Source organism: Branchiostoma lanceolatum, chromosome 18, assembly GCF_035083965.1.
Source record: "Branchiostoma lanceolatum isolate klBraLanc5 chromosome 18, klBraLanc5.hap2, whole genome shotgun sequence".
Classification (NCBI taxonomy): Eukaryota; Metazoa; Chordata; class Leptocardii; order Amphioxiformes; family Branchiostomatidae; genus Branchiostoma; species Branchiostoma lanceolatum.
The window spans coordinates 5,817,228-5,829,975 of NC_089739.1; the positions used below are offsets into that span (position 1 = coordinate 5,817,228).

A 12,748-nucleotide genomic window follows, 5' to 3' on the forward strand; every position below is an offset into this window, starting at 1 on the left:
GTAGTAAGCGAGCGTTCGTTCATCAGACCACAAAATCACATCACGAAATGTGATTTCGTACATCATTCCGACGGCGTTTTTATATCCCCAAAATAGATGTTCTCTGAATCTGTTTAACTTTGGTTAAGAGAGTTCATTTGCATGGATTTGGAAGACGTAAAATAAACGTAAATCACCCATACAGATCTTCAATGTTTATTGTACCATTAAAAGTAATAGGGCTAAAAATGAGAATAGGGGTCAGGCTTTGCGTACCCTTTCATAAACGGTGATTCCAACATATCTTCCCATTTGTCTGAACGCAATGACATGCTTAAAATCATGTCTAGAAATTCCATTTCGTGTTATCAAACTGAGGTGCTAAAGGAAAAAATCGAGAATTCATCTGACTAGGATGATGTATATTGAAGTAAGTAAGGTCTAATATCCAAGCAGATGTCAGAAGGCAATTACGATCATAACGTACGTTTTCCTAGCTATATACGAATATAACTTCCTTTTTTTGCTATAAACGGCCTTCCTAAACGGCCATTTGAAATAGGAATGGTGAGCTAGAAAAAAGTAAATTTTCCCTTCTAACATGTGATTAGAGATTAAATGTAGCAAAATCCAGTGTGTTACTTCTAAAGTTTGTTAAATCCTGGCGACCAATTTGGAGTAAAAACACCATGTACGTGTGTGTATCCTTCCTTTCTTTCCTTCTGTGTACACGATAACTGAAGAATGCACGGATGGATTGTTTTCATACTTAGTATGTAGGTAGGTCTTAATAAGACCTCAAAATGATCAGGTTGTTGGCCCCCTAGCGGCTAGCTATGGTACTGCAGCGGAGCTTCTGGTTATGATATCTCGTGTTTTAGACATGCTATGGTAATGATTTTGTAGTGCCAGATAGCTCATGGGAGGCAAAGTAAGTCCTGCAGGTTTGGCCACAAAATCAGGACACAAAACGGTCCAAATTGGTCAGTGTAGGACTGCAGTGTGGTTCATTGCTGTTTGATGTCACTTGTTTGTCAATGATAATCAATACCATTTTACTTTCAAAACTTTAATCGTTTCAATGAAATTTTATTAAACAACATAATGATGCCAGCTTTTTTGTATCCCCAAAATAGATGTTCTCTGAATCTGTTTAACTTGGGTTAAGAGAGTTCATTTGCATAGATTTGGAAGACGTGAAGTAAACGTAAAGCACGCGTACAGATCTTCAGTGCAATTTGGACACTTATTGTTAATTAACTTAAAATGCTATATAACTCTTGCAATGTACGAACGCTGACGAAAACATAGCCTCCTAGGCGAGGGTTATTAAACAACAAAGCATTTTAACAGTGCCTACCAGGGCCAATATGGCTGCTTGCATCTAACTTTAGGGATTAAAGAGTGTAAAGTAATGATGGCTGTGGGCTGATTTTTAATGTAAAACGTGGGAATCAAAAACGACCTTTGACGATTAAAACAACGGCTGGTGGGTATACCTGGGCTATAATCACAAAAGAGAAGAGAATCTTCAAATAAGATACCACAGGGTTCGAAAAACTAAAGGTCAGGTTGTCCTTCTAGATCTTCTATCTCTCTAGATCTTCTATCCCTTGGTCTTATATATGCTACGGTCCCATTTCCAATCCAGCGCCCGGTCGGGCAGATTGTGGGAACGAAAACATGATGTAAAAGAAAACAAAATAAATAAAACGTAAAGATACTACTCCTAACCATATATCGTGTATTTTCTGGATATGCATTTTTTTATTTTTCGTTTTCGCAAACAGACCGGCCGGGCCCCGGACTGGAAATGGGACCAAAGCATTAGTTGGGTTTGAGAATTTGTTCACTGCCTTTTCGTAAAGACAAAATTTGGGGAATTGTCATCACAAATCATCTTCATGACTTGTATCCTCAACTGTCATAATTTCGCGAATGAATTTTGTATCTTCTCATAATCTATACAACTTAGGTCTTTATCTGCATAATTAATATCTATCGATATTCCTCTCTTGCTCAGTCACACATGTCATGCGCAACTAGATAGACTATCTCTACTGTTATTCATACATTAGATTATTTATTTAAAAATTGTTAGATGTTAGAAATAGTTCAACTGTCATGTATCTACAAGTTGCCATACATTGTACCTGTTGCAATTGTCGCGCAATAAAGTTCTTCATGTTTAGAACACCTATCATGGAATGTAGCGGATTTATAAACTTACCATTAACTATGAAGGTTAGATCCTGATTTGCATGATTAGCATATGATTCTGTAAATCATACCATAAGCTATTTACATTTGAAAAGCCGTGACGACCCGTCAACACCTACTTGAGTTATAATCTTTTAAAGTTTAAAACAAAATCGGCTTCTGCAGTTCCAAAAGCCGCTAGCGCTAGGGGGTCCAAATATACAGGACTTACTCTCCCTCTCAAGAGCTATCTGCCACTAAAAAATCATGACTATAGCATATTCAGAAAGCGGGATATCAAAACCACAATTTACGCTGCAGTACCACAGCAAGCCGCTAGTGGGCTAAAAATCTAATTATTCTGAGGTCTTAAGACGACCTACAAACATACTAAGTATCAATACAATCGATCCAGGCATTCTTGAGTTACCGTGCACACAGAAGGAAGGAAGGACAACACACGAACGCTGACGAAACTTTAACCTTATTGGCGAAAGTAATAAAACATCAAAGCATCTTAACAGTACCACCTTCCAGGACTGCCTCCGTCATGCGTAGGACATCAAAGAGTGTTTTTTTTTTAACAAATGTAAAAAGTAATGATGGCTGTGGACTGCTTTAAAATGTAAATCATGGGAAACAAAAACGACCTTTTGATGATTAAAACAACGGCTGGGCTTTATCCACTTTATAGAATCTTCAAATAGAATACCACTGGGATCGAAATAAGTATGGTCAGGTTTTCCTTCTCCTTCTTCAACCTCTTAGTCTAACTATTTGATTGGGGTACCGCAGAAGATCTGGCAACCAGGTTTCACCTTTCTCGGTTTTCTTAGCCTTTCACTCACTGTCATGCCAGTTTATTTTCTGCTATCATCCTAACATCTTTTCTGTTGTCTACATTTACCTCTGTTTCTTCCTCCCTGGACGGTTCCTTGCATGATAGTTCTGGCTAGTCTCGATGACTGTGTACACAGAAGGAAGGAAAGAAAGGAAGGAAGGACACACACACGTACGAACGCTGACGGTACGAAAACATAGCCTCCTAGGCGAGGGTTATTAAACAACAAATTATTTTAACAGTGCCACCCACCAGGGCCAATATGACTGCTTTCGTCTAACTTTAGGGATAAAAGAGTGTAAAGTAATGATGGCTGTGGGCTGCTTTTTAATGTAAAACGTGGGAATCAAAAACGACCTTTGACGATTAAAACAACGGCTGGTGGGTATACCTGGGCTATAATCACAAAAGAGAAGAGAATCTTCAAATAAGATACCACAGGGTTGGAAACACTAAAGGTCAGGTTGCCCTTCTCCTTCTAGATCTCCTATCCCTTAGTCTTAGTTGGGTTTGAGAATTGGTTCACTGCCTTTTCATAAAGACCAATTTTACCTACCAAAGCAGCGTCAGTAATTCCTGAGGTATGCACACTACAGATATCCAGGTGTTCAAAACATTCTTGGAGATGCCGTTAACGCGTTATTTCTCTTAAATCAAATTTGTATGGCTAATGTCTGATAACGTCCACATTCATTTATCTTCCGAATGCTACAAGAATGAAATCCCCATCATTTACCACTATCGAATTTTGGTATCTTTTCATTATCTATGCACATTAGGTCTTTATCTGTATAATTTATATCGATCGATATTTGCATGTACACTATTAGATAGACTATCTCTACCATTACTCATATTTTACATCAGTTCTCTAAAAATTGCTAAATGTTAGAAATTGTTTAATAATATTATTGTAATGTACCGTATCTACAAAGTGCCGTAGATAGTACATGTTGCAATTGTCACGTAATACGCTCGTTCTCATTTAAATGTTCACATGTTGTAACTTCCGTTACCGTTTGAAATAAGACGTTCCTGACACTAAGATATGCCACATACAAGATGCCAGACTGTCGTCTTTAAAAGCAAGAAGAGTTTCGTCATAAAAACGACACCTTATATGTGGCAAATCTTAATGTCAGGAATGTCTTACTTCAAACGGTAACGGAAGTTACAACATGTTTACATTTACATGAGAACTAGCAAATAAAGTTCTTCATGTTTAAGAGTCCTATCATGGAATGCAGTGGATTAATAAAGTTCCCTCATTAACAATGCAAATTAGATCCTGATTTGCATAATTAGCATATGATTTTGTAAATCATACCAACCATAAGCTATCTACATACCAAAAACTATGACGACCCATCAACACATACTTGAGTTATACTAGAGAAGGTAGGAAGAATGAACGAGCACACACACAAACGCTGACGAAAACACTTACATTCTAGGCGAAGGTAAGAAAACAACAAATCATCTTCACAGTGTCACCTTCCAGGGCCAGTACGTCTACTTCCGTCATACTTTGGGGATCAAAGAGTCTTTTGGCAAAAAGAAAAGGAAAAAAATGTAAAAATTAATGATGGCTGTGGGCTGCTTTGTAATGTAAAGCGTGCGAATCAAAAACGACCTTTTGACGATTAAATCAACGGCTGGAGGCTATACCTGGGTTATAATGACAAAAGCTAGAGAATCTTCAAACAAGATACCACAGGCCAGGGCTCTAGCCAGCGCCAGTTTTGCCGTAAATTTACGGGACTTTGCTGCTGGTTACGGAAAAAAATTAAAACCAATCCGTAAACCTTGACGGACAAAAATCGGGAGAAATGATATAGACAGGGCTTGAACTTTTGCAAAGATCTCCAGAAAAGAAGCGGAAGTTTGAAGCGAAGGCGCGGAGGTTGCCAGTGGTTCTTGGGCCGAGAGAAAATCACCCTCGTACGCCCCCCTCCCCACTACCAGTGCCCCACTGGCCGGTCGCATCGGGCTGGCGTTTTTTTCTGCTGTTTTCCCCGATTCACCGCCAGTTATAGCCACACAAAAAATACTCCGGTAGTAACCAGCCAGTTTCCGTATTTTGTGGAAATATTGTTAAAGTTTACGCCGAGTTACACGCACACTTTCTTCCCGCGAAAACTGGTGTTGAGAGTTTGAGACCTCAGAATCAGATATTGTCTAGCTACGTAGCCAATAACAGCGTTCGTTCACGCCGCGTCACGGAAAATGGACCAATGACATACAAGTCTCGCGGTTCACGAGATGTTAGCTTTAGCGCGAATCCGCGAGGTTTTATCAGAAATTGATATTTGGTGCGACGATGGGGCTGTTTGAAGGCTTGAATCGACGAATTTTGATCAAATCAAGTGGAAGTTACCGGAGAAATCGACCATGGAAAACATGGAAGGAAAATATTGAACGTCTTTAGGGCGTTCTGTCCAAAGTAGGGTGTCTCATTTCCTACTATATTTAGTACAGGGCGCAAACGGGACCGGTGTTGAAAATGGTTTATTTCTGCCGACAAAATTCACGTGTATAATTGTCAAATATATGAGAAAGTTTTGTGGTGCTAAATTCAATTTATTTGCCGATTGTATACAACGAAGGTTTTCACTAAAAGAGATGGCATTATTAAAGCTTTATCTACCAGCAAAACTTTCCCCTCAAAATGCTGGAGATAGCGTTTCAGAGGGTCTACATTTCAAATTTTCCCGGGGGGGAATACCCCCGGACCCCCCTAGAATTGTCGCGCCTACGGCGCGACGCCTCGCGCCTTCGGCGCTCGACATGTTAGGTTTATACCGAAAATTTGGGCTTACGGGATAAAATTTCAGGCTGGCTAGAGCCCTGCCACAGGCTCTTAAATACTTCTTCTTCTATCCTTCAATCTAACTATTTCACCGTTGGATATATTGTTAGCATTTAACTAGAAGCTGAGACTTACTTTGACAGTAAAGACAGTTCGATCATACATTTCTAAAATTTGCAGGGTTTTTTTCGGTGACCCTCAAACGGGACCAAAACAATTTCTTGTGTAAACATTAGTTCTATCGAGCTTTCGCTGTTGTTTCAAGTTCCTCTCGTACATCCGACTGCGCAACTAATTTCCGTCTCATAAATGGCCGTTGCCATTTGAAACGGTCGATGGTATGTTACACAGAACGGAACATTCTAGGTGCAGTAGCACGCTTCCTTAACATCGTGATTTTTCGAGGGTTAGACAGTAGGGTTTCAAGATTACTTGTTTTCTACTCGTGTTAGAACTCAAGCTGATGCACTGTCTTTTTTAAAATTTGTTTTCTCAGTTTTCACGAAAGCGTCGTGCATTTGTGATTAAATGTAGCTTTTGATACGTATCTATGTGTTCTCCTCCACCTCCCCTATGTTATGATACGTTTGTATATGGAATCGACCGGTCATAGATATGGCAATGACCGTTTCAAATGTCAACGACCGTTCCAAATGGCAACGACCGTTTCAAATTACCGCGACCGTTTCAAATGGCAACGGAAACGAGCGACAGTACCTTTAGGGGATAACGTGCTTGGGCAAAAGACAAAAAGAAAAAGATGATATAATGATGACCATGGGCTGCATTTTAATGTACAACCTGGAGATCGAAGACGACCATTTCATGACAACGGCGGGTGGCTATAAGTCAATAATGGAAAACCTTCAATAACATTTGAAAGAAGAATAACCTTGTATTAAGCTGATAGTTAAGTTGTTACCATAGCGCAAAACAAAAAGCTAAGTATTGTTGAAGATTTCAATCTTTGAGGGTTGGAGAATTTTTACTGCCTACACTGCCATGGGGGCCAACACACTCAAACACTCACACACACACACACACACACACACACACACACACACACACACACACACACACACACACACACACACACACACACACACACACTCAGAGACACACACACACACACACACTCATACACACTCTCTCACACACACACGCGCGTACATACTCATATATACAGAGAAATAGAGCTTACTAGTATTTCATACAAACAATGGGGCCAAGCAGATATATGTCTCACATCAAAATCTTTATTATATTCATTTTTCACGGTCAACAATACAACAAGACGTAAGATATCTTTTTACCTTTACGTGATAGTTTTTCTTACTCTTTTAACTGTAAAGGAAAATATGATTGCAATCGACACAACATACTTTTACATGGCAAATAGCAGTTACTCAAGGAACTGGATATGATTTTGGACATTTTTCCCAAATCATATCCAGTAACTGCTATTTGGTGTATCTTATTACCTGGATTTTACACCTTCATCGACAAACTTGATTACTTTAGACTGAAAACAATACTTGTAAGAAAACGATGCACTTATTCACATCATTGACTGTACTATGATGATGATCCACTGTACTATCGCACATACAATAATACAACATATTTACTTACAATTTACTCACTATTTGAAGAAAACGCACCTTAAGCAGACTGGGACCATCTATACTTTTTTTCAGTTGATGCAACCATCTAAGTATATCGCTATTTGATAGTAGATAACAGATATTCTATACATAATAACAGGATGATATAGTTAACATTTTATGTATTTGTATCTTGCTTTTCTTGTTTTTGTATTGCAATTGACCAGATATGCATGCACATCCATGATAAATACAAAGTAATCTACAACAAAACTATATCTGACTTAAGTCAAACAATGAATACAATTACAAACAAATTTACATAAAGTCAACAATTGTGTACTAGATATTTGCGAGACAATGAAATTTCAGCATTGAATGTGTTTTCTTCTTTCGTGTATAATTTTGCGTGTTTGTTGTTGTTTAATTTGATTAAGTTTCTATAAGTTTACAAAATCAAGCTTGATTCGCAGAAAGGTCCATTTGTTTTGGTAGTTAACATCACAGTACACCAAGGAAAAACGTCACAGAAATTAGCTGATCGAATTTCCGAATCTCCAATTGCAGCCTTCTTCACCATTTCAATGACCAATCACCAAGAGATTCCGAGGCATTGCGGACAAATGTCGTCAGCAATTTGTCAAAAGTTCCAAAAAGACACCGTCTCTGTTGAGTGATGGTTAGTGTAGCACGTCACCGGAACGTACTGCGCCTGCGCGAAATGCTTCTAGATAATGTGTATAGGGCTTCGGAAAAACGTACCATATAGGGTCGTGTTCCCATATATAAGGATAATATCCCGTCTTTAGTTTCCAACTGTTGTGTCGAAAAATATATCTTATGCAACGGGAAAAATATGATGTAATGTTTACCAAACATCCAACAGAAACCTGGGTTTTCTGTTGTTTTCTGTTCGATGTTTGGTAAACGTTGCATAAGATGTACTTTTCGCTTAGCGTGTTTTGGCGTACATTACCTCAAATCAAATTTGTTTCGGCCAATCAGAATCTTCTCCCCTTGGGGGTTCTCGGACGGAATTTCCGGTAGACTTCAGAACAAGCTTCGTGGAAGTCTTGATTGAAGGATGTGTATATGACTGGGTTGAGACAGCTGTTGCAGTAACCTAACCAGAAGCAGAATTTGAACAGTACGGCCGGAACGAGGGATTTGGTCACTACAGAGAGAGGGTACACAACGAAGAACGGCAACCAGCACATAGCAAATGCACCAATTACCAAGCCGATCACCAAATTCAAACGAGTCTCCTCCTTCAAACTAGGAGGACTGGCTATTGCAGGCAGCGGAAAACACCCAACTTTTACACATGGGCCTCCTTCTTGGGTATCTTCCGTTGATAGGCTATTTTTTCCATCGTGACAAATGCCGCCGGATATTCGGGGCGTATTGAGAATTTTATTTTCGCAATCGCTCATCTTTTTTTTGTTTGTTAGGCCGTTGCCTTTTGAATCGTGAGCCGCAACTTTAAGTGTGTTATTTCCATCATTGTCAGAGGTGGAACTTGGGGCTTTTGGCTCCCGTTCCATTTCTTCTGCCTCGTACAAAATGTCGAGGTGAAAATCTGAAAACTCATTCATACATGGAGCATCTCGCACATTTGGACACTGGACTAGTACAATACGATTCTGTTTTGGTGTCAGTTTTTGTGTACTGGGTGTCATTATGCTACATTTATGCATGCTTCCTTTGGCTAAGTCCACGGACGTTGCCTTGCTTGCATTGTTGGGGACTCGAGTATCCGGTAGGGCCGTGAGCTGGGCGCCTCTTAGTCCGTACCTTTTGGTAACTTCTTCGGACACCTTCCTGCGCTGAAGCCTGGCCGCGAACCGCTTTTTGGTCTCTCGGAGCACGACGCAGTAGACCGCCACCATGAGCAGTAGCGGGACCCAGAACGACAGCGCGACGGAGAAGAAGACGTATTCAGGCAGAGATCTCAGTTCACAGAACGGCTTGTCCGTGTGTTCCCAGTCCTGCTCTTCTGCCCACCCCACTAGGGGCGGCAGTCCCACGGCCAGGGCGCTGATCCACACCGCAGCAATCATGATCTTCACCCGGCCCCGGCTCTTGTACTGCACGTAGCTGGCGTCCGTCACCGACCAGTAGCGATCCAGCGCGATCGCACACAGGTTGTAGATCGACGCCGTGCACGCGATCACGTCAAAGGCGAGCCACAGATCACACAGGACCTTTCCGAACGCCCAGTAACCGAGCAGCTCATTGGACAGTGAGAAGGGCATGATGGTAGCGCCAACCATGACGTCACTAACCGCCAGGGACACGATGAAGGTGTTTCTCGGCTTTTTTATTCGTTTGCCGAAAACGAATAGCACGATGACGAATACGTTGCCGACGATGATGAAGGCCATCACCATGGAAACGATGACGCCGATGGTGATCATTTGACCTGTCGTGTATTCGCTGGACATGTCTCCGGCGTCGGATATGACGTCATCTGCGAGGGATATGACGTCATCGGCGACAGAAACGTTTAATGAACCATTTGGCCACATTTTCGGATGGCGTTCTGTGTCTCTTAGAACTGCAGTTCTAAGCTTTGATTGTGACCTCCGAAATGCTTAGATCTTGAATTCCACCACAACCGTATCACAAAGCACCTGCAAGGGAGAAAAAAAAAGATACCTATTATTAACTTCAACATATAATGTCCTTGCTTTCACTATTACCAATAAGCCGAACCTATGTGCTAGACTGGATGATATTCGCATCAACATGAGCATGTTTTTGGTGACGCCTTAGGGGCGAACCTAATGGTGTAGTATTGTGTGCAATCTGCAAGAATTCTAGGAATTGTACAGGAATGTGTCAACAGGAATTTTAGTTCACAGGACAATAACTGATGAATGCCTGGATGGATTGTCTTTGCATTTGATAGGGGGTAGGTCTTGGTAAGACCACAATAATTGGATTTTGACCCCCCTAGTAACATTCTATGGTGCTGCACCGGAACTTCCGCTTTTGAAATCTCGTTCTGGACATGCCATGGTAATAACTTTCAAGTGGTAGATAGCTCTTTGGGGGGAGGGGGATAAGTCGTGTAGGACTGGACCTCCTACTCCTATAGCAGCCTTTTTTGAACTGCAGGAGCTGATTTCGAACTTTGGGGAAAGCTTATGAATTTACTGCATTCAATTGTTAGACTCTCAAACACATGATACATGTAATTGAGAAAGACATAGATATCACTAGATATCAATTATGCAAATGAAAACCTAATATGCACAATTACAGACAAAACACTACAATTCGAGGGTGGGAAATGATTGGGACTTCATTGTTGCAGCATTTGGAAGTTAACTTCATGCGGGCATTATTAGACATACAGCATACATACTTTATGAGGAAATGATGCAAAATTCGTTTTTGCCATATTGATCATTGCTAAATGTTAAAAAAGATTATTGTTTTTTTGATTTACGCTGATGTCATCCATAAAATTTACTTGCTGTGGCCTAACGTATTACGCAAGACCCTATAGGTAGCCCGAATAAATGCCTGCTTTTGAGGAGCATTCAATGCATTTTAAAGAAAAAATACCACCAAAATCGGTCACAAAAGACGCAAAATTTCGACTAAAAATTACTGTGATTTTTTTTCCTCTAAACTAATTCTTTAGAGGAAAAAAGTTAATATTTGATATTTTGCCCCGGTCCTGTAAATTTAGTCCCAAAAAGTGAGGTCCATCTTACTGACGTCATTTAGTCAAGGGATTGCACACGAAAGCTACTTATAGAAACTTGCTACCTATACCACGTGCACGTGCACACAAAAATCAGCGCCCAGATTTTCAATGAGTTTCCACCACACAACGACATCACATCTGTTATTCAAACTTACTACATACAAAAAGGACTGGAAACTTTGATTGAAAATCCGACTTTTAACGCACTAAAATCGCTTTGGGCCCCAGCTCCAATTTCTTTGATAAGCCATGGGTTCATAGAAACACGTGGTAGTAACAGTTAGACCTCAAAAGAGCTGCTCATTAATATGCACAACACCTGTGTTTGCAGTGTCTCACAAAGGAGGGCAGATTCGTATGAGTTTCTAAGGCAGAAACACGCATTACTGACGATGAACGCCATTCGGCACAATCCACTAATCATAATGATAGCATTTTTCTCCTGTTAGTCGGCACCGTGCTTTCAAAGAATATTGCCTTCGCCAAGAAGATTAGTTTAACCGAGCGTGGTTCTGTGTGTCTGTTAGTTGGGAATGCCTAAATATATTGTGTATTTTTGTGACCTTTAACCTACAATATGATCATTGACATTGAACCTTTTTATGATGCAGAGCACTCTCGTAGCATGGCATATCACAGGAAAGTCAAAGGGTCCATAACAAAACATCTTTTAACTTGAACATAGCAAAATGCGGGAATATTGTGAGAAAATCGTCACCAGGGTTTTTGTAGGATCGCGAAACTAAGGGAATCATTGTACGGCACGTTTTTGCGCGGTTCTAAAATGCTCAAATTATTACGCAAATGTGCTAAATACTAGTAAATGTCACTAATTTCCATATATTGTGCCCTAGTATTGCTTTGGTTGCCTTTAAAGAAGCCAAAAGTAATTTCAGAATGTTAAAACTGGAAACATTCTGGATATGGCAATCTGGATGATATCAACGTTCAATTGCTCATATAAGCATATTTTCTATCATCACATCTTTGCTCCATGAAAGTCGGGATATGCAACAGGCTAGTGTTATTCAAACTTACTACAAACAAAAGGACTGGAAAATTTGATTGAAAATCCGGCTTTTAACGCACTAAAATCACCTTAGGCCCAAGCTCCAATTTCTTTGATAAGCCATGGGTTAATAGAAACACGTGGTAGTAACAGTTAGACCTCAAAAGAGCTGCTCATTAATATGCACAACACCTGTGTTTGCAGTGTCTCACAAAGGAGGGCCGATTCGTATGAGTTTCTAGGGCAGAAACACGCATTACTGACGATGAACGCCATTCGGCACAATCCACTAATCATAATGATAGCATTTTTCTCCTGTTAGTCGGCACCGTGCTTTCAAAGAATATTGCCTTCGCCAAGAAGATTAGTTTAACCGAGCGTGGTTCTGTGTGTCTGTTAGTTGGGAAAGCCTAAATAGATTGTGTATTTTTGTGACCTTTAACCTACAATATGATCATTGACATTGAACCTTTTTATGATGCAGAGCACTCTCGTAGCATGGCATATCACAAGAAAGTCAAAGGGTCCATAACAAAATACTTTTTACCTTGAACATTGCAAAATGTGGGAATATTGTGGGAAAATCTTC

At 40.2% G+C, this 12,748-nt stretch overlaps 1 protein-coding gene across 1 annotated transcript; it reads right to left on the reverse strand.

The window, feature by feature from the left end:
• Nucleotides 1–7,064: 7,064 nt before the first annotated feature.
• Nucleotides 7,065–10,055, reverse strand: LOC136424841 (alpha-2A adrenergic receptor-like). The gene has a single exon (XM_066413511.1). The coding sequence runs from the start codon at nucleotides 9,958–9,960 to the stop codon at nucleotides 8,434–8,436; it is 1,527 nt and encodes a 508-aa protein (XP_066269608.1). The 5' UTR covers nucleotides 9,961–10,055; the 3' UTR covers nucleotides 7,065–8,433.
• Nucleotides 10,056–12,748: the final 2,693 nt, after the last annotated feature.